This window comes from Erinaceus europaeus, chromosome 9 (genome assembly GCF_950295315.1).
Source record: "Erinaceus europaeus chromosome 9, mEriEur2.1, whole genome shotgun sequence".
Taxonomy (NCBI): domain Eukaryota; kingdom Metazoa; phylum Chordata; class Mammalia; order Eulipotyphla; family Erinaceidae; genus Erinaceus; species Erinaceus europaeus.
Genome location: NC_080170.1, coordinates 126,688,559 through 126,710,391, shown reverse-complemented (window position 1 = coordinate 126,710,391; position 21,833 = coordinate 126,688,559). Strand labels below are relative to the sequence as shown.

The 21,833-nt window shown below is 60.7% G+C and overlaps 1 protein-coding gene and 2 long non-coding RNA genes across 9 annotated transcripts in view; all 3 read left to right on the top strand.

Moving 5' to 3' along the window:
* PCBP3 (poly(rC) binding protein 3) overlaps positions 1 to 16,056 on the top strand; it is a 59,656-nt gene extending 43,600 nt beyond the window's left edge. For 3 of the 7 annotated variants that reach the window (XM_060198882.1, XM_060198883.1, XM_060198880.1), the window contains 5 exons: positions 9,332 to 9,410; positions 9,636 to 9,695; positions 12,982 to 13,034; positions 13,325 to 13,494; positions 15,772 to 16,056. In XM_060198882.1, coding sequence (XP_060054865.1) covers positions 9,332 to 9,410; positions 9,636 to 9,695; positions 12,982 to 13,034; positions 13,325 to 13,494; positions 15,772 to 15,808 — 399 coding nt within the window. In that variant the 3' untranslated portion in view covers positions 15,809 to 16,056. The remainder of the gene's footprint in view (positions 1 to 9,331; positions 9,411 to 9,635; positions 9,696 to 12,981; positions 13,035 to 13,324; positions 13,495 to 15,771) is intronic. The other 4 variants (XM_060198884.1, XM_060198881.1, XM_060198877.1 and 1 more) reach the window with 2 other exon arrangements.
* On the top strand, positions 1,798 to 3,392 carry LOC132540512 (uncharacterized). Its single transcript, XR_009551723.1, has 3 exons — positions 1,798 to 1,864; positions 3,139 to 3,169; positions 3,323 to 3,392. It is a non-coding gene; the product is annotated as an uncharacterized LOC132540512 (long non-coding RNA).
* LOC132540274 (uncharacterized) lies at positions 7,330 to 8,271 on the top strand. Its single transcript, XR_009551478.1, has 4 exons — positions 7,330 to 7,353; positions 7,457 to 7,493; positions 7,869 to 8,045; positions 8,231 to 8,271. It is a non-coding gene; the product is annotated as an uncharacterized LOC132540274 (long non-coding RNA).
* Positions 16,057 to 21,833: the final 5,777 nt, after the last annotated feature.

Sequence of the window (21,833 nt, the reverse complement as noted above, 5' to 3'; positions counted from 1 at the left end):
AGGTGTGGGGCTGTGCTGAGGATGGGTGACAGGTGTGGGGCTGTGCTGAGGGTGGGTGACAGGTGTGGGGCTGTGCTGAGGGTCGGTGACACGTGTGGGGCTGTGCTGAGGGTGGGTGACAGGTGTGGGTACTGTGCTGACGGTGGGTGACACGTGTGGGGCTGTGCTGAGGGTCGGTGACAGGTGTGGGGACTGTGCTGAGGGCGGGTGACAGGTGTGGTGGCTGTGCTGAGGGCGGGTGACAGGTGTGCGGCTGTGCTGAGGGTGGTGACAGGTGTGGTGGCTATGCTGAGGGCACGTGACAGGTGTGGGGCTGTGCTGAGGGTGGGTGATTGTTGTGGTGGCTGTGCTGAGGGTGGGTGACAGGTGTGGTGGCAATGCTGAGGGCGGGTGACAGGTGTGGAGCTGTGCTGAGGGTGGGTGACAGGTGTGGTGGCTGTGCTGATGGCGGGTGACAGGTGGGGGGGGCTGTGCTGAGGACGGGTGACAGGTGTAAGGACTGTGCTGAGGGTGGGTGACAGGTGTGGGGCTGTGCTGAGGGTGAGTGACAGGTGTGGTGGCTGTGCTGAGGGTGGGTAACAGGTGTGGTGGCTATGCTGAGGGTGGGTGACAGGTGTGGGACTGTGCTGAGGGTGGGTGACATGTGTGGGGACTGTGCTGATGGCGGGTGGCAGGTGTGGGGCTGTGCTGAGGGTGGGTGACAGGTGTGGGGGCTGTGCTGAGGGTGTGTGAAAGGTGTGGTGGCTTTCTGAGGGTGTGTGATTGGTGTGTTGGCTGTGCTGAGGGCAGGTGACAGGTGTGGGGCTGTGCTGAGGGTCGGTGACAGTTGTGGTGGCTATGCTGAGGGTGTGTGACAGGTGTGGTGGCTGTGCTGAGGGTGTGTGACAGGTGTGGGGCTGTGCTGAGGGTGGGTGACATGTGGGGGCTATGCTGAGGGTGTGTGACAGGTGTGGTGGCTGTGCTGATGGCGGGTGACAGGTGTGGGGGCTGTGCTGAGGGCGGGTGACAGGTGTGGGGCTGTGCTGAGGATGGGTGACAGGTGTGGGGCTGTGCTGAGGGTGGGTGACAGGTGTGGGGCTGTGCTGAGGGTCGGTGACACGTGTGGGGCTGTGCTGAGGGTGGGTGACAGGTGTGGGTACTGTGCTGACGGTGGGTGACACGTGTGGGGCTGTGCTGAGGGTCGGTGACAGGTGTGGGGACTGTGCTGAGGGCGGGTGACAGGTGTGGTGGCTGTGCTGAGGGCGGGTGACAGGTGTGCGGCTGTGCTGAGGGTGGTGACAGGTGTGCGGACTGTGCTGAGGGTGGGTGACAGTTGTGGGGCTGTGCAGAGGGCGGGTGACAGGTGTGGTGGCTGTGCTGAGGGTGGGTGACAGGTGTGGTGGCTATGCTGAGGGCACGTGACAGGTGTGGGGCTGTGCTGAGGGTGGGTGATTGTTGTGGTGGCTGTGCTGAGGGTGGGTGACAGGTGTGGTGGCAATGCTGAGGGCGGGTGACAGGTGTGGAGCTGTGCTGAGGGCGGGTGACAGGTGTGGAGCTGTGCTGAGGTCGGGTGACAGGTGTGGTTGCTGTGCTGAGGGTGTGTGACAGGTATGGTGGCTTTGCTGAGGGCGGGTGATAGGTGTTGGGGCTTGCTGAGGGTGTGTGTCAGGTGTGGTGGCTGTGCTGAGGGTGTGTGACAGGTGTGGTGGCTGTGCTGTGGGTGTGTGACAGGTGTGGGGGCTGTGCTGAGGGCGGGTGACAGGTGTGGTGGTTGTGCTGAGGGCGGGTGACAGGTGTGGGGACTGTGCTGAGGGTTGGTGACAGGTGTGGGGTTGTGCTGAGGGTGTGTGACAGGTGTGGCGGCTGTGCTGAGGGTGGGTGACAGGTGTGGGTACTGTGCTGAGGGTCGGTGACACGTGTGGGGCTGTGCTGAGGGTGGGTGACAGGTGTGGTTACTGTGCTGAGGATGGGTGACACATGTGGGGCTGTGCTGAGGGTCGGTGACAGGTGTGGGGACTGTGCTGAGGGCGGGTGACAGGTGTGGTGGCTGTGCTGAGGGCGGGTGACAGGTGTGCGGCTGTGCTGAGGGTGGTGACAGGTGTGGTGGCTGTGCTGAGGGTGGGTGACAGGTGTGGGGCTGTGCTGAGTGTGGGTGACAGTTGTTGGGCTGTGCTGTGGCGGGTTACAGGTGTGGGGACTGTGCTGAGGTTGGGTGACTGGTGTGGGGGCTGTGCTGTGGGCAGGTGACAGGTGTGGGGCTGTGCTGAGGTTGGGTGACAGGTGTTGGGACTGCTGAGGGCGGGTGACAGGTGTGGGGCTGTGCTGAGGGTGGGTGACAGGTGTGGTGGCTGTGCTGAGGGTGGGTGACAGGTGTGGGGCTGTGCTCAGGGTGGGTGACACCTGTGGGGCTGTGCTTAGGGTGGGTCACAGGTGTGGGTACTGTGCTGAGGGTGGGTGACACGTGTGGGGCTGTGCTGAGGGTCGGTGACAGGTGTGGGGACTGTGCTGAGGGCAGGTGACAGGTGTGGTGGCTGTTCTGAGGGCGGTTGACAGGTGTGCGGCTGTGCTGAGGGTGGTGACATGTGTGGGGCTGTGCTGAGGGTGGGTGACAGGTGTGGGGACTGTGATGAGGTTGGGTGACTGGTGTGGGGGCTGTGCTGAGGGCAGGTGACAGGTGTGGGCTGTGCTGAGGTCGGGTGACAGGTGTGGGGACTGCTGAGGGCGGGTGACAGGTGTGGTGGCTGTGCTGAGGGTGGGTGACAGGTGTGGGGGCTTTGCTGAGGGCGGGTGACAGTTGTGGGGCTGTGCTCAGGGTGGGTGACACCTGTGGGGCTGTGCTGAGGGTGGGTCACAGGTGTGGGGACTGTGCTGAGGGTGGGTGACACGTGTGGGGCTGTGCTGAGGTTCGGTGACAGGTGTGGGGACTGTGCTGAGGGCAGGTGACAGGTGTGGTGGCTGTTCTGAGGGCGGGTGACAGGTGTGCGGCTGTGCTGAGGGTGGTGACATGTGTGGGGCTGTGCTGAGGGTGGGTGACAGGTGTGGGGACTGTGCTGAGGGCGGGTGACAGGTGTGGTGGCTGTGCTGAGGGTGGGTGACAGGTGTGGGGGCTGTGCTGAGGGCGGGTGACAGTTGTGGGGCTGTGCTAAGGGCGGGTGACAGGTGTGGGGACTGTGCTGAGGGTGGGTGACAGGTGTGGTGGCTATGCTGAGGGCACGTGACAGGTGTGGGGCTGTGCTGAGGGTGGGTGATTGTTGTGGTGGCTGTGCTGAGGGTGGGTGACAGGTGTGGGGGCTGTGCTGAGGGTGGGTGACAGTTGTGGGGCTGTGCTAAGGGCGGGTGACAGGTGTGGGGACTGTGCTGAGGGCGGGTGACAGGTGTGGGGGCTGTGCTGAGGGCGGGTGACAGGTGTGGGGGCTGTGCTGAGGGCGGGTGACAGGTGTGGGGGCTGTGCTGAGGGTGGGTGACAGGTGTGGGGCTGTGCTGAGGGCGGGTGACAGGTGTGGGGACTGTGCTGAGGGCGGGTGACAGGTGTGGGGACTGTGCTGAGGGCGGGTGACAGGTGTGGGGGCTGTGCTGAGGGCGGGTGACAGGTGTGGGGGCTGTGCTGAGGGTGGGTGACAGGTGTGGGGGCTGTGCTGATGGCGGGTGACAGGTGTGGGGGCTGTGCTGAGGGCGGGTGACAGGTGTGGGGGCTGTGCTGAGGGTGGGTGACAGGTGTGGGGCTGTGCTAAGGGCGGGTGACAGGTGTGGGGACTGTGCTGAGGGCGGGTGACAGGTGTGGGGGCTGTGCTGAGGGCAGGTGACAGGTGTGGGGGCTGTGCTGAGGGTGGGTGACAGGTGTGGGGACTGTGCTGAGGGCGGGTGACAGGTGTGGGGGCTGTGCTGAGGGTGGGTGACAGGTGTGGGGCTGTGCTAAGGGCGGGTGACAGGTGTGGGGACTGTGCTGAGGGTGGGTGACAGGTGTGGGGGCTGTGCTGAGGGCGGGTGACAGGTGTGGGGGCTGTGCTGAGGGTAGGTGACAGGTGTGGGGGCTGTGCTGAGGGTGGGTGACAGTTGTGGGGCTGTGCTAAGGGCGGGTGACAGGTGTGGGGACTGTGCTGAGGGTGTTTGACAGATGTGGGGCTGTGCTGCCACCAACACCCACACCCAGGAGCCACTTACTACCTCCCATGGACCGACACTGCCATGGTATCTGTTTAAGATTTTGTTTTTTTATCAAGAGATACAGAGATGGAGAGAGATGAGAGATTGGTAATAGATAGTTGATAGATAGATGACAGCAAGATGATAGATGATAGATGGATTGATTATAGATGATAGAGATGACAGATGATAAATAGATGAGATAGTAGATAGATAGAGAGATAGAGAGAGAGATAGATAGAGAGATAGATAGATAGATGAGAGGATAGATGATAGACAGACAGGCAGGCAGGCAGGTAGGCAGGTAGGTAGGTAGGTAGGCAGGCAGGTAGGCAGGCAGGCAGGCAGGTAGGCAGGTAGGTAGGCAGGCAGGCAGGTAGGCAGGTAGGTAGGCAGGTAGATAGGCAGGCAGGTAGGTAGGTAGGCATGCAGCCAGTTAGGCTGGTAGGTAGGTAGGTAGGCAGGCAGGTAGGCAGGCAGGCAGGCAGGTAGGCAGGTAGGTAGGCAGGCAGGTAGGCAGGCAGGCAGGCAGGTAGGCCGGTAGGTAGGCAGGCAGGCAGGTAGGCAGGTAGGTAGGCAGGCAGGTAGGCAGGCAGGCAGGCAGGCAGGCAGGTAGGCAGGTAGGTAGGCAGACAGGCAGGTAGGCAGGTAGGTAGGCAGGCAGGCAGGTAGGCAGGTAGGCAGGCAGGCAGGCAGGTAGGTAGGCAGGCAGGTAGGCAGGCAGGCAGGCAGGCAGGCAGGTAGGTAGGTAGGTAGGTAGGCAGGCAGGTAGGTAGGTAGGCAGGCAGGCAGGCAAGGTAGGTAGGTAGGTAGGCAGGCAGGTAGATGTAACTCGAAGCTTAAATGGGGCTTTGGATTCGCAGTGGGGAGCTGAGATGGGTCTAAACATAGGGGCTTTGTTTGGGCTGATATCCAGGTGCTCCATTTAATGTAAAGCAAAAGAGGTTTATTCAATAAAATCGCTGAGGATGTGAGGGGAGAGGTCTAGCTAAGAAAATAGCCAAAAGTCCAGAGTCGGCAAAGTACGTTACCCAAGAGATCACCACGTGAAAAGGCCAGGATCAATCTGGACTCACGGCAAACAGAGGCGCCATGGTGGAGGTCACAGGACCCAGCGAGGGGCTGTTCCAAGCCCTGCTTTTATACCTCCCTGTGTGTCCCCGCCTCAGGCTCACGTCATTTGTGTGCTAATTGTCCCAAACTCTGGTTGGGGTCACAGACAGACACCAGAGCCCTGCTCAGCTCTGGCTGATGGTGGAGCTGGGGTTAGAACCTGGGACCTCAGAGCCTCAGGCAGGGGAGTCTGTTTGCAGACCCCTGTGCTATCTCTCCATTATTATCATTATCATTATTATTTTTATTTATTAAAGTTTATTTATTCCCTTTTGTTGCCCTTGTTGTAGCTATTATTGTTGTTATTGATGTCATTGTTGTTGGATAGGACAGAGAGAAATGGAGAGAGGAGGGGAAGACAGAGAGGGGGAGAGAAAGACAGACACCTGCAGACCTGCTTCACTGCCTATGAAGCAACTCCCCTGCAGGTGGGGAGCCGGGGGCTCGAACCGGGATCCTTATGCCGGTCCTTGTGCTTTGCACCTCCTGTGCTTAACCCGCTGTGCTACTGCCAGACTCCCCATTACTATCATTATTATCATTAATTAATTTCCACAGAGCCCTGCTCAGCTCTGGCTGATGGTGGTGCTGGGGACTGAACCTGGGACCTCAGGGCCTCTGGCAGGAGAGGCTTTTTGCATCATGAGCTTCCTGTCTCCTTGGCTCTTTTCTTGTTGTCTGTAAGAGGTCATTACAAGTGTGGGGTTGGTCCCCCCCACCCCCAGGTGGTGCTGGGGATGGAACCTGGGGCCTTGGAGCCTCAGGCAGGAGAGACTGGCAGAACCCCTGTGCTGTCTGTCTGCCCGGTATTTTTATTGTCATCATTATTATTTTCCCCAGAGCCCTGCTGAGCCCTGGCTAATGGTGGTGCTGGGACTGAGCCTGGGGCCTCGAGCCTCAGGCAGGAGAGTCTTGGACACCTTGAGGAGTGATTCCCAGCAGTCCCCACAGAGAGCAGGCATGCTGGGTCAGGGGCAACATGGGACACTGACCTTCCAAGTCACCAGCTGAAGCCCCTGCTGCCCTAGGCGCTGTGAGCACATGGACTCGGCGTGTCTGTGAGACACAATGACAGCAAGACAGTGTCAGGACGTAAGGGCGTCCAGTTTCCAACAGGGGCAGCGCACCTAGAGGGAAAGGGGCGTCACTGCCACAGCGTGTCCGCTGGCCATGGGGGCGTCTGCTGGCCACAGGGGGTTGTCGCTGGCCATGGGGGCGTCACTGCCACAGGGGTGTCTGCTGGCCATGGGAGCATCTGCTGGCCGCAGGGGTGTCCGCTGGCCATGGGAGCGTCTGCTGGCCGCAGGGGGGGTGTCGCTGGCCATGGGGGCGTCACTGCCACAGGGGTGTCTGCTGGCCATGGGAGCATCTGCTGGCCGCAGGGGTGTCCACTGGCCATGGGGGCGTCTGTTGGCCGGGAGGGGTGTCGCTGGCCATGGGGGCGTCACTGCCACAGGGGTGTCGCTGGCCATGGGGGCGTCTGCTGGCCGCAGGGGTGTCCAATGGTTACAGGGGTGTCCGCTGGCCATGGGGGCGTCACTGCCACATGGGTGTCGCTGGCCATGGGAGCGTCTGCTGGCTGCAGGGGTGTCCACTGGCCATGGGGGCGTCACTGCCACAGGGGTGTCCGCTGGCCATGGGAGCATCTGCTGGCCGCAGGGGTGTCCACTGGTCACAGGGATGTCCACTGACCTTGGGAGCATCACTGGCCACAGGAGAGTCTGCTGGACATGGGAGCGTCACAGGCCACAGAGGTGTCTGCTGGCCACGGGAGCACATGCCAGTGAGCACCTGCAATGTGTGACAGCCTGCCCCTAGGAGGGGACGTCACTTCTGATGTTAAGTTGCCATTTGGGGCTCAGCAAACAGGGCGACTCCATAGTTTGTACGTCACACGGCTGTGTCGGGAGAGATGGGTCCACGCGGGAGGGGTCTCAGGCTGCAGGTTGGGGTCTCAGGGCTGTAGGTTGGGGGTCTCAGGGCTGCAGGTAGGGGTCTCAGGGTGCAGGTTGAGGTCTCAGGGCTGCAGGTTGGGGTCTCAGGGCTGCAGGTTGGGGTCTCAGGCTGCAGGTTGGGGTCTCAGGCTGCAGGTTGGGGTCTCAGGGCTGCAGGTTGGGGGTCTTAGGCTGCAGGTTGGGGTCTCAGGGCTGCAGGTTGGGGTCTCAGGGCTGCAGGTTGGGGTCTCAGGGCTGCAGGTAGGGGTCTCAGGGTGCAGGTTGAGGTCTCAGGGCTGCAGGTTGGGGGTCTCAGGGCTGCAGGTTGGGGTCTCAGGGTGCAGGTTGGGGTCTCAGGCTGCAGGTTGGGGGGTCTCTGGGTGCAGGTTGGGGGGTCTCTGGGTGCAGGTTGGGGTCTCAGCTGCAGGTTGGGGGGGTCTCAGGGCTGCAGGTTGGGGTCTCAGGTCTGCAGGTTGGGGTCTCAGGCTGCAGGTTGGGGTCTCAGGGCTGCAGGTTGGGGTCTCAGGGTGCAGGTTGGGGGTCTCAGGCTGCAGGTTGGGGTCTCAGGCTGCAGGTTGGGGTCTCAGGGTGCAGGTTGGGGATTCTCTGGGTGCAGGTTTGGGGTCTCAGAGCTGCAGGTTGGGGTCTCAGGGCTGCAGGTTGGGGTCTCAGGCTGCAGGTTGGGGTCTCAGGCTGCAGGTTGGGGTCTCAGGGCTGCAGGTTGGGGGTCTCAGGGTGCAGGTTGGGGGTCTCAGGCTGCAGGTTGGGGGTCTCAGGGCTGCAGGTTGGGGGTCTCAGGGTGCAGGTTGGGGGTCTCAGGCTGCAGGTTGGGGGTCTCAGGGCTGCAGGTTGGGGGTCTCAGGCTGCAGGTTGGGGGTCTCAGGCTGCAGGTTGGGGTCTCAGGCTGCAGGTTGGGGTCTCAGGCTGCAGGTTGGGGTCTCAGGGCTGCAGGTTGGGGTCTCAGGGCTGCAGGTTGGGGGTCTCAGGCTGCAGGTTGGGGTCTCAGAGCTGTAGGTTGGGGTCTCATGGCTGCAGGTAGGGGTCTCAGGGTGCAGGTTGAGGTCTCAGGGCTGCAGGTTGGGGGTCTCAGGGCTGCAGGTTGGGGTCTGAGGGTGCAGGTTGGGGTCTCAGGCTGTAGGTTGGGGTCTCAGATTGTAGGTTGGGGTCTCAGGCTGCAGGTTGGGGGTCTCTGGGTGCAGGTTGGGGGGTCTCTGGGTGCAGGTTGGGGTCTCAGCTGCAGGTTGGGGGTCTCAAGGCTGTAGGTTGGGGTCTCAGGGCTGCAGGTTGTGGGTCTTAGGCTGCAGGTTGGGGTCTCAGGGCTGCAGGTTGGGGTCTCAGGGCTGCAGGTTGGGGTCTCAGGGCTGCAGGTTGGGGGTCTCAGGGCTGCAGGTTGGGGTCTCAGGGCTGCAGGTTGGGGTCTCAGGGTGCAGGTTGGGGTCTCAGGCTGCAGGTTGGGGTCTCAGGCTGCAGGTTGGGGTCTCAGGCTGCAGGTTGGGGGGTCTCTGGGTGCAGGTTGGGGTCTCAGCTGTAGGTTGGGGTCTCAGGGCTGCAGGTTGGGGTCTCAGGGCTGCAGGTTGGGGTCTCAGGCTGCAGGTTGGGGTCTCAGGGCTGCAGGTTGGGGTCTCAGGGCTGCAGGTTGGGGTCTCAGGGTGCAGGTTGGGGTCTCAGGCTGCAGGTTGGGCGTCTCAGGGCTGCAGGTTGGGGTCTCAGGCTGCAGGTTGGGGTCTCAGGCTGCAGGTTGGGGGTCTGTGGCTGTCCTCGGGGCTCCGCAGTTCTGGCTGCATGGATGGCTGGGCTGTGCCCTGAGTTTGCTGCCCTTTTGGTGCCCTGAGGAGGGTCTGTTTTTGCTGCCTTCAGGCCCTTGGTGGCCTGCGTGGGGGCCACCCACTGTGACCCGCGGGCCAGGGCTGGGAGGGGAGCCGCCGGACGGTGTGTAGGGTCCCCACAGCTGCCCATGGTCTGGGGGCAGCATGACGTGAGGCTCCGAGCAGCCCCAGACCGGCTGTGTCACACCCCCATCCCGGCCTTGCAGTGCTGGGGGCAGTGGGGCAGTCGCCATGGGTGGGCACTGGCCTCAGGCCCCGCCCGGCGCCGGCATGGACCGGGAGTGAGTGTCGTGGATGACAATGACCTTCTCGGCTCTCGTGTCCCTCCCACCCCAGCAGCTGACCAAGCTCCACCAGCTGGCCTTGCAGCAAACCCCCTTTCCTCCCCTCGGACAGACCAACCCTGCTTTCCCTGGTACGTACCCACGCCCTCTGCCGGGACCACATGGGGGGTGCGGGGCTTCGAGTCCAGTTCCGGCCCAGGCCGCCACAGTGACCACCTGCTCAGGGGACACTGCACGCTGCAGCCACCAGTGGCTCGTGCCCCCCCCCCCCCCGCCCACCTGCCACGTGTGTTTGGACCTCTCCTGGCGAAGTGGCCACCGCAGGGCAGCGTCTCACGCCTCCTCTCTGTCCCCAGGAGAGAAGCTGTCTCTGCACTCCTCCGAGGAAGCTCCGAATCTGATGGGCCAGTCCTCAGGTAAAGGGGACGCCTGGGCCCTGAGGCGGCCGCAGGGGCATCGCGCGCAATGCCACCAGCAGGACCTGCAGTCGCTGGGGCCTGGGCCAGGCTGGAGTGCCAGCAGCCTGTCGTCCGACCCGTGGACTTGGCAGGCCCCCCTCTGCCGTCGCTCTCTGTGGTGCCTGGGGGTGTGGACATGGCCCTGGGGGCTGCCCCAGCCCGGTGTCCATGCCCCTCTGTTTGTGAGACTGATTCTGGATGTGACAGTGCTGAGGCGCACGCACGGCCCTGGGTCCCAGGAGCTCTGTGCCCTCCCTCTCGTCCCCACGTGACCATGGAAACGGTCATGTCCCTGCAGCCACCCCTCAGGGATATAGCACTCAGGCCTGTCAGGACACGTAGTTCAGATCCCTGACAATGGGTTCAGGCCCTGGGGTGAGGGCTCAGGCCGCCAGGACCACAGGCCTTGGGCTGTCTCTCAGCAAGGACAGTGACCCTCCCCACTCCGTGACCTTCAGCAGTGCCACTGCAGGACTCAGAGAGCTGGGACACGCTCCCACAGAGTTTGGCTGTGGAGACCGTGCCAGCCTTTCAGAGCTCCAGGTCCAGGCCTCACACCCAGGTTGCAGCACCCCTGCCTGAGGGACTCCTGTGCTTGAGGGGACACACATGCCTGAGGGACACACATGCCTGAGGGGACACACATGCCTGAGGGACACACATGCCTGAGGGGACACACATGCCTGAGGGGACACACATGCATGAGGGACACACATGCATGAGGGACACACATGCCTGAGGGGACACACATGCATGAGGGACACACATGCCTGAGGGGACACACATGCCTGAGGGACACACATGCCTGAGGGACACACATGCCTGAGGGACACACATGCCTGAGGGAATCCTACACTCATCCACAAGGGGCTCCTGGAGGTGCCCTGGGACCCACCTGCTGGATGTGGACCCCACCCACAGTTTTCCAGAGGCTTAGAGAGAAAAGGGACACCTGAGCCTGTAACTTGGTGACTTCCTGGGACAGCCAGATGTTGGAGGTGGGGTACCGTAGGGTTTGCTGTGACCCTGAGACACTCATGTCTGTCCTTCATTGGACAGCACATCCAGCTTGGAGGTAGGGCAAGGGGCCGGCACCCTGAGAGAGGCTGGGACGGACAGACTTCTGTGTTCACACTGATGTCCATGAGTGTGTGGTGAGTGTGCAGTGAGTGTGTAGTGGGTGGGTGTGCATTGAGCTGGTGGAGTGTGTGGTCACTGTGTGGTCACTGTGTGTTGGGTGTGTGGTCACTGTGTGTTGGGTGTGTGGTCACTGTGTGTTGGGTGTGTGGTCACTGTGTGGTGGGTGTGTGGTCACTGTGTGTTGGGTGTGTGGTCACTGTGTGTTGGGTGTGTGTTGGGTGTGTGGTCACTGTGTTCGGTGTGTGGTCACTGTGTGTTGGGTGTGTGCTCACTGTGTGGTCACTGTGTGGTCACTGTGTGTTGGGTGTGTGGTCACTGTGTGGTCACTGTGTGTTGGGTATGTGGTCACTGTGTGTTGGGTGTGTGCTCACTGTGTGGTCACTGTGTGGTCACTGTGTGTTGGGTATGTGGTCACTGTGTGTTGGGTGTGTGCTCACTGTGTGGTCACTGTGTGGTCACTGTGTGTTGGGTGTGTGGTCACTGTGTGGTCACTGTGTGTTGGGTGTGCAGTCACTGTGTGTTGGGTGTGTGTTGGGTGTGCGGTCACTGTGTGTTGGGTGTGTGTTGGGTGTGCGGTCACTGTGTGGTGGGTGTGTGGTGACAGTTGCCATGGGCACATCAACCCCAGGATCGTGAGGTGCCTCTGCAGGTGTCACAGGCAGACATGTTTCTAGGGCAGGCAGTGGAGACCCCCACATGGTGGAAGCTAAGAGCGCTGGCACCCACATGCTGTGGGCAAAGTGGCCAGTCACTGAGCCCCAGGCCCCAGAGGCGGGTGGTGCCAGCTGAGGGTGGGACAGGAAGGAGGCCCCCAGAGAGGGTGCTGGGTAATCACAACCTCTGGCCACTGCTCCTCTGGGAGGGCCTGATGCTCCAGAACGTTCTGAGGCTGTGGTGTGAGGGAGATACCAGCCCTGGACAGGTCCCTCATCATAGCGGCTCCAGGCCCGGTGCTGACCCTGTGCTGGGTGGTCACCCTCCTGCTCTACACTCGCAGCCCGGGGCCATGCATGGGCGGCAGACACGGAGGGCATGCCTAGGGCCGGAGGGTCTGAGTGGGCAGCCCGGACTGAGCCTCAGGCTGTGTGCCATCCCAGCGTCCCCTCATCATGAGGCCCCACCACGGGCCTGACCGCATCCCCTTTCATCACGAGGCCCCACCACAGGACTGACTGCATCCCTCATCACGAGGCCCCACCACAGGACTGACTGCATCCCCTCATCACGAGGCCCCACCACAGGACTGACTGCATCCCCTCATCACGAGGCCCCACCACGGGCCTGACCGCATCCCCTCATCACGAGGCCCCACCACAGGCCTGACCGCATCCCCTCATTATGAGGCCCCACCACGGGCCTGACCTCGTCCCCTCATCACGAGGCCCCACCACGGGCCTGACCACGTCCCCTCATCACGAGGCCCCACCACGGGCCTGACCGCGTCCCCTCATCACGAGGCCCCACCACAGGCCTGACCACATCCCCTTTCATCACGAGGCCCCATCACGGGCCTGACCACATCCCCTCATCACGAGGCCCCACCATGGGCCTGACTGCATCCCCTCATCACGAGGCCCCACCACGGGCCTGACCGCATCCCCTCATCACGAGGCCCCACCACGGGCTTGACCGCATCCCCTCATCACGAGGCCCCACCACGGGCCAGACCACGTCCCCTCATCACGAGGCCCACCACGGGCCTGACCACGTCCCCTCATCACGAGGCCCACCACGGGCCAGACCGCGTCCCCTCATCATGAGGCCCACCACGGGCCTGACCGCATCCCCTCATCACGAGGCCCCACCACGGGCCTGACCACGTCCCCTCATTATGAGGCCCCACCACGGGCCTGACCGCGTCCCCTCATAATGAGGCCCCACCACGGGCCTGACCGAGTCCCCCTCATCACGAGGCCCCACCACGGGCCTGACCTCGTCCCCTTCATCACGAGGCCCCACCACGGGCCTGACCGCATCCCCTCATCACGAGGCCCCACCACGGGCCTGACCGAGTCCCCTTCATCACGAGGCCCCACCACGGGCCTGACCACGTCCGCTTCATCACGAGGCCCCACCACGGGCCTGACCGCGTCCCCCATGCCAGGTCTGGATGCAAGCCCTCCAGCCAGCACGCACGAGCTCACCATCCCCAATGACGTGAGTATGGAGTGGGAAGTGGCAGGGGTTGGGGCCTGTGCCCACCCCCTCTGCCCTTGGGCCTATGTCCCCTCCCTGTCCCCTCCCTGTGCCCACCCCCTCCGCCCCTGGGCCTGTGTCCCCTCCCTGTCCTCTTGGATGTGTTCTGAGAGGAGGGCAACAGGAAGGGACAGGGGTCCACACTCACCGCTGAGTCCTCAACCCAAAGAGCCAATGGGACCAGCCAGACCTTAGGGGGGTGGCCCAGTCCTGTGGTCGCCCCGCCCTTGCTGAGGTACTCTCCCCTGCAGCTGATTGGCTGTATCATCGGGCGCCAGGGCACCAAGATCAACGAGATCCGCCAGATGTCGGGGGCGCAGATCAAGATCGCCAACGCCACGGAGGGCTCCTCAGAGCGCCAAGTCACCATAACGGGCAGCCCTGCCAACATCAGCCTGGCCCAGTACCTGATCAATGCACGGTGAGTGTTCCTCCTGGGGGCAGTACCTCATGGGGGACAGGAGCTGATGGGGGACAGGAACTGATGGGGGACAGGAACTGATGGGGGACAGGAACTGATGGGACAGGAGCTGATGGGGGACAGGAGCTGATGGGGGACAGGAGCTGATGGGGGACAGGAGCTGATGGGGGACAGGAGCTGATGGGACAGGAGCTGATGGGACAGGAGCTGATGGGACAGGAGCTGATGGGGGACAGGAGCTGATGGGGGACAGGAGCTGATGGGGGACAGGAGCTGATGGGGGACAGGAGCTGATGGGACAGGAGCTGATGGGGGACAGGAGCTGATGGGGGACAGGAGCTGATGGGGGACAGGAGCTGATGGGGGACAGGAGCTGATGGGGGACAGGAGCTGATGGGGGACAGGAGCTGATGGACAGGAGCTGATGGGACAGGAGCTGATGGGGGACAGGAGCTGATGGGACAGGAGCTGATGGGACAGGAGCTGATGGGGGACAGGAGCTGATGGGACAGGAGCTGATGGGACAGGACCTGATGGGGGACAGGAGCTGATGGGACAGGAGCTGATGGGACAGGACCTGATGGGGGACAGGAGCTGATGGGACAGGAGCTGATGGGACAGGACCTGATGGGGGACAGGAGCTGATGGGACAGGAGCTGATGGGACAGGAGCTGATGGGACAGGACCTGATGGGGGACAGGAGCTGATGGGACAGGAGCTAATGGGACAGGAGCTGATGGGACAGGAGCTGATGGACAGGAACTGATGGGGGACAGGAGCTGATGGGGGACAGGACCTGATGGGACAGGAGCTGATGGGGGACAGGAGCTGATGGGACAGGAGCTGATGGGACAGGACCTGATGGGGGACAGGAGCTGATGGGACAGGAGCTGATGGGACAGGAGCTGATAGGACAGGAGCTGATGGGGGACAGGAGCTGATGGGGGACAGGAGCTGATGGGGGACAGGAGCTGATGGGACAGGACCTGATGGGGGACAGGACCTGATGGGACAGGAGCTGATGGGGGACAGGAGCTGATGGGGGACAGGAGCTTATGGGGGACAGGAGCTGATGGGGGACAGGAGCTGATAGGACAGGAGCTGATGGGGCAGGAGCTGATGGGGGACAGGAGCTGATGGGGGACAGGATCTGATGGGACAGGAGCTGATGGGACAGGACCTGATGGGGGACAGGAACTGATGGGACAGGACCTGGTGGGGGACAGGACCTGATGGGGGACAGGAGCTGATGGGACAGGAGCTTATGGGGGACAGGAGCTGATGGGGAACAGGAGCTGATGGGGGACAGGAGCTGATGGACAGGAGCTGATGGGGGACAGGAGCTGATGGGACAGGAGCTGATGGGGGACAGGAGCTGATGGGACAGGAGCTGATGGGACAGGACCTGATGGGACAGGACCTGATGGGGGACAGGAACTGATGGGACAGGACCTGGTGGGGGACAGGAGCTGATGGGTAGGAGCTGATGGGACAGGAGCTGATGGGACAGGACCTGATGGGGGACAGGAGCTGATGGGGCAGGAGCTGATGGGGGACAGGAGCTGATGGACAGGAGCTGATGGGACAGGAGCTGATGGGGGACAGGAGCTGATGGGGCAGGAGCTGATGGGGGACAGGAGCTGATGGACAGGAGCTGATGGGACAGGAGCTGATGGGACAGGAGCTGATGGGGGACAGGAGCTGATGGAACAGGACCTGATGGGGGACAGGACCTGATGGGGGAAGGAGCTGATGCGGGACAGGAGCTGATGGGACAGGAGCTGATGGACAGGAGCTGATGGGACAGGAGCTGATGGGGGACAGGAACTGATGGGACAGGAGCTGATGGGGGACAGGAGCTGATGGGAAAGGAGCTGATGGGGGACAGGAGCTGATGGGACAGGAGCTGATGGACAGGAGCTGCTGGGGGACAGGAGCTGATGGGATAGGAGCTGATGGACAGGAACTGATGGGGGACAGGAGCTGATGGGACAGGAGCTGATGGACAGGAACTGATGGGGGACAGGACCTGATGGGGCAGCACCTCCTGGGGGCAGGGCTGCACCACCTGTGGTGAGGGTCTACACACATGTGGCCCAGTCCTCGTCTATGGGAACTGTACCCATGAGGCTGCACCTCACCAGCACATGGTGCAGACTGGGCAGCCGTCACAGTGCGCACGGGCTCTGGCCTGTGCCTTGCGCACAGATGTCCCTGACTGAGGCCCGTTGTCCACTGTCCTGACCACACTGACATGCTGTCCCCCCCCACACACAGCCTGACATCAGAGGTCACTGGCATGGGCGCCCTGTAATCCGGCCAGCATCCCCAAGGAGCAGAGGCCCCCCGCCGTCCCGCCCTCAGCTCGCCTTGCCGGAGCAGTGGTCAGCGTCCCCTGGGGCCACCCGTGGTGTCAGCCTCCTCCCCAGTGTGTGTATGGCCCCAAGCAGCCTCCCTGCTCTGGACGGGGCCCCTACACGTGGGGTGGCCTGCTGGGGGCCTGCTGGGGGCCAGGCAGATCTGCTGCACCCCGAGTCCAATAAATGTCTTACGTTGACCCCACTTGCTGTGGCTTCCTCTGTGCTGCCCCACGCTCGCTGCACACACGCTGCAAATGTGTGTTCAGTGCACACATGTACACACGGCACAGTGCACTGCATAGCCATGCACACTGCACACACCATACGTGTGCATACCACACACATGTGCACACTGCACAGTCCATACAGCACACGCTGCACAAACACCCAGCTGCACGCATGCCGGGCCAGCTTCGTGGGCGGGAGACAGACGACCAGGGACTCACGGCTGAGCTGGAACGCAGTTCAGTCTTTATTGATGAGCGGGGATGCAGTGCAATCAATCTAATCTCTCTTCATTAGAAAATCCTGTCCTTTATATCACCTGAGGCGGAAGTGTCAGGTCGGAAGAGGAAGTACGTAGGATGGGGGTGGGGAGAAGGAAAAAGCGTGCGTATCAAGCTTGCATCTACCCAGTGGGGATTAAACCAGTGCCCTGTAGGCAGGGCGGGTCTCAGGTAAAGCAGTGATTATGTAAATAGACCGCAGCGTTAAGCAATGCAAGCCAACCTAACGTGATGATCAAAACAGAAGGTCTTAGAAGCAGAATTAGAAGCAGACCAACACATGCACACACTGTGCATATTTACACGCCACACACTGCACACGTGTGCACACCACACACACACTGCACAATACATGTTGCACACATTTACATAGCACATATTTACAGAACACATGATGAACACATGCGTGCCACACATGTACATACCACACACATGTGCATACCATATGAACACACAGTGCACATATTCACACTGGCATATTTACACACCACACACTGAACACATGTATGCACACATATTAACACATGTACACACACAACACACATGTACACAAGCACGTCACACACATGTACACATGCTTCACACTTGTGACACTGCACTATGTACATATTACAAGCATGTACACATCGCAAGTGTGTGCACATCACATACATACACACATGCATTACATACACATACACACTGCACACACAATATACACACTGCACATATGCACACTTACACATTGCACATATGCAAAGAATACACACCACACACATGCACACTTGTACTCATTGCACACATACCTGTATGCATTACATACATCAGCACACATGGACACATCATACACATGTACACACACACCGGATACACATGTACATACTGCACACAATACATGTGCACACACATACACACAACATGCACACTGCATGTATGTACACACAATACACATGTACATGCTGCACATGTTATGCATATTGTTAGCGAGCATAAATCAAACCACCATCCACTGTAAGGAAGCAAAGATGTTTATTGACGAATTGCAATCCGGGCCGAGATGGAGACTGGTGTTAGTCTACCAAGCTCGACCCCAAACAGGGCTCAAACCACACAATTTATAGGAATTCAGACTACACTCAGGGAGGGGGAGCACATCACCTTATCAACCTACATCCAATAACAGGCTATAGCAAACACAAGATCCAATCATTTCAAACTTAGCAAAAGCATGATCCATTCAAAGCAAAGCGCGGGCTATTTTCAAATATAGTAAGATCACACAACCAATAGAATTCAACCAGGCAGGGTCGCCACATCCTCCTGCCATCGGCTATGACCACCCATTCGGTAGGCAGCACACCACAAAGTCTGTTCAAAGGTCCTGATAAGGCTTATCCCCAGGCAGGGTCCTTCGAACAATGGGTGGCCTTCACTGATTAGGTCCTGTTTATTCAAGGGGGAAGGGGCAAGGAATTTTTCCACTTCACTCAGCAAGACATACTAAAAGCACTTAACAAACAACTGCATAAAAAGGGCATTTCAAGGCTACTGCCTTTTACACATATATTACTGAACACAGAGCATTACATATTAACATACCGTGACCGAACACATGCACACACCACACACTTGTACACATTACACGCGTGTACATAACACACATGTACAAACTACATTGTGCAATTCAACACACAACACACGTGCATGTGCTACACATGTGTATATATCACACACATACATAAGACACATGTGCATGATGCACATGTGCACACACCACATACTGTTGGTATGCTTTTAAAAACCCCTTCTGTTTCATTTGGTCTAAATCCCCCCTGCTTAACACTATTCTATTTACATAACCACTTCATTCTATTTACATAACCGCTGTTAACAAGCACCACCCTCCCTCCAGGACATTGGTTCAATCCCCACTGGTTCATGATATGTTTTTGTTCTGCCCCCTCTCCTTGTCACACCCTGATTTTCACCAGTCACTTTTCTCTCCACCCTCTCTATGTCACATCCTGTTCACGCCCTACTTGGGAAGTATGTATAAAGACAACATTGTTCGTTTTAGTTTAGTTTTAGCTTAGCTGGGCTTAGATTGTGCTGTGTCCTGCATGAATAAAGAGATACTGCCTACAGCTCAACCATGAGTCCCTGGTCGTCTGTTACCCTCCCGTTAAGCCAGCCCGGCGAAAACAACAACATACAACATGTGTACATGTGTGTGTGTTATACACAACACATATGTACATACGACACACAGGTACATGCTTCACACTGTGTGTATTAACATACCACAACTAAACATATGTACACACCACACATATTAACACCCCAGACACTACACACAGACACACACTACATGCGTCTGCAGACCACACACTGCACACGAGTCCACACAGGAATATAGGTGTTCACATGTCTGTACACACAGTACATGACACATGTGTGCCCACAAGCAGGTGTGGAAATCTGTGTGCACACGAGAGCACAGGACACAGACCTGCATGTGACTTTGTGTGCATCCATGACGGGCACCCCTACAAGCTCACAGTGCTCTACAGCACAGTGCAGCCTAGGTCCCTCCTGGGTCTCCTCTCCCGGGGTCTCCTCTCCCTCGGGCTTGGTGGTCTGTTAGTGGGCTGGGTGTAGTGTCTCCCTGGCTGATGTGGACACTTCCGGTTCTCCCTGCAGGACCAGGGTGGAATGTCCCCTCAGGGGCAGCAGGTGGCGCCCTGTCCTCACACTGCGGGCAGGCCCTCAGCACCCTGCTGGACCAAGGCCGGTGCTCCTGCAGGCTGGGCTGGGCCCTGGGTCCTCTCCTGCCCACCCTGTTCCCTCAGGACCCCTGCCTCTGGGAGAGCCCATGACACACAGGCGGCCACCCTCACCAGGACAGGGTCTGACAGGGATGCCATGGGGACAGACGCGGGATGGGGGAAGGGTGGCAGGGGACAGGAGGGTGGAGATGAGACAAAGGACAGACACAGAGACAGGGGCTGGGGCAGGACGGGGCAGGGGGCGGGAACAAGATTTGGGGACAGGGGACAGGAACAGGGATATGGACAAGGGACAGGGATGGGGACAGAGGATGAGGACAGGGGGCTGGGGCAGGACAGGGGCAGGGGGTGGGGACAGGACAGAAGACACAGTGCCAACCCCTGGGGAGTGTGCCACCCTGCTCCCTGCAGGGTCTGGGCAGCTCCTGCATCCCAATGTGAGCCCCCACCCCCAATGCCTCTCCTCAAGGAGGGGTCCCAGGGCCGTCCCAGCAGCCCCTTCTCTGCTTGAGGGACAGGTGGTCACATGGGGACCGTCATCAGGGTCCTGGGAATGTGGGACTCACTGGACCAGGGGACCCGACCCGTGGGCGCCCCCAGACCTCACCGCTGGGGGACTGCCCACACATCAGGAAATGAGTGAGCCTGCAGGAATGTGGGGGGAGGCTGGGGGCCGAGGTGGCTGCTGGGAAGCCCCTCCCCCAGGCTGCTGGAGGATTCCAGGCCCCACGCCCAGGAGCCGGGCAGATGGTGTCCAGATGTGCCTGTCTTCCAAGGGGCTTAACCCCTCCAGACCCGGGCAGCCTTGCATCTGGACCTTGGCCCCATGCTTGGCCCCCGCAGCCAGACCCCCAGACTCACTGATGGCCCAGGGACCCCCAGGACCCCAGAGCCCTGGCTGCCCCCAGCACTCAAGGCCCCCACAAGGCAGCCCCGCCGGCCGGGGCCCTCAATTCCTACATCTCCTCACATGGAACCACTGGGAACCCTGGTCTGAGCCGCCGGCAGTGGGACGGCAGGACCACCGCTCCCACCATGGAGACCACACGTGGGCAGGACGTGGAGACTGTTTTCTGGGTGACTCATCCTCGGAGGTGGACGGACCCACTGGGCAGTCCAGCCAGTAAAAAGGAGTCAAACCCGCCTTTGTCCCACAGACCCAGAGGGTCTGGGCTTCCTTTCCATCATCTGTGCCCAGGAAGTGGCAGAATGTTCCAGAAACGCCCAGTCACTCCAGAGGGAAGCTTCCAGACGCTCCCCAGAACGTGGAGAAGAGAGCCTTGTGCAGACAGAATCCCCAGCTCCTGGGCCTTGGAGCAGATGGACGGAGTCCTGGGCAGTTGTGAGGACGGGCAGAGTCGCCCACCAGGAGGAGCCCCAGACACCCTGGCCCCAAGCCCGTCCTCACCCACATATGATCCGTGTGGGCAGTGAGGGTGTGGGGGAGATGACAGTGTGCAGGGGTGAGGGTGTGCGGGGGTGAGGCTGTGGGGGGAGATGGCAATGTGCAGGGTGAGGTGTGCAGGAGTGAGGTGTGCAGGAGTGAGGTGTGCAGGGTGAGGTGTGCAGGAGTGAGGTGTGCAGGGTGAGGTGTGCAGGGTGAGGGTGTGCAGGGGTGAGGTGTGCAGGAGTGAGGTGTGCAGGGTGAGGGTGTGCAGGGTGAGGTGTGCAGGGTGAGGTGTGCAGGGTGAGGGTGTGCAGGGTGAGGTGTGCAGGTTGAGGTGTGCAGGGTGAGGTGTGCAGGGGTGAGGTGTGCAGGGTGAGGGTGTGCAGGAGTGAGGTGTGCAGGGTGAGGTGTGCAGGGTGAGGTGTGCAGGAGTGAGGTGTGCAGGGTGAGGTGTGCAGGGTGAGGTGTGCAGGGTGAGGTGTGCAGGGTGAGGCGTGCAGGGTGAGGTGTGCAGGGTGAGGTGTGCAGGGTGAGGTGTGCAGGGTGAGGGTGTGCAGGGGTGAGGTGTGCAGGGGTGAGGTGTGCAGGGTGAGGTGTGCAGGGTGAGGTGTGCAGGGTGAGGTGTGCAGGGGTGAGGTGTGCAGGGTGAGGTGTGCAGGGTGAGGTGTGCAGGGTGAGGTGTGCAGGGTGAGGCGTGCAGGGTGAGGTGTGCAGGGTGAGGTGTGCAGGGTGAGGTGTGCAGGGTGAGGGTGTGCAGGGGTGAGGTGTGCAGGGGTGAGGTGTGCAGGGTGAGGTGTGCAGGGTGAGGTGTGCAGGGTGAGGTGTGCAGGGGTGAGGTGTGCAGGGTGAGGTGTGCAGGGTGAGGTGTGCAGGGTGAGGTGTGCAGGGTGAGGTGTGCAGGGTGAGGGTGTGCAGGGGTGAGGTGTGCAGGGTGAGGTGTGCAGGGTGAGGTGTGCAGGGTGAGGTGTGCAGGGTGAGGTGTGCAGGAGTGAGGTGTGCAGGGTGAGGTGTGCAGGGTGAGGGTGTGCAGGGTGAGGGTGTGCAGGGTGAGGTGTGCAGGTTGAGGTGTGCAGGGTGAGGTGTGCAGGGGTGAGGTGTGCAGGGTGAGGGTGTGCAGGAGTGAGGTGTGCAGGGTGAGGTGTGCAGGGTGAGGTGTGCAGGGTGAGGTGTGCAGGGTGAGGTGTGCAGGAGTGAGGTGTGCAGGGTGAGGTGTGGAGTGAGGTGTGCAGGAGTGAGGTGTGCAGGGTGAGGTGTGCAGGAGTGAGGTGTGCAGGAGTGAGGTGTGCAGGAGTGAGGTGTGCAGGGTGAGGTGTGCAGGGTG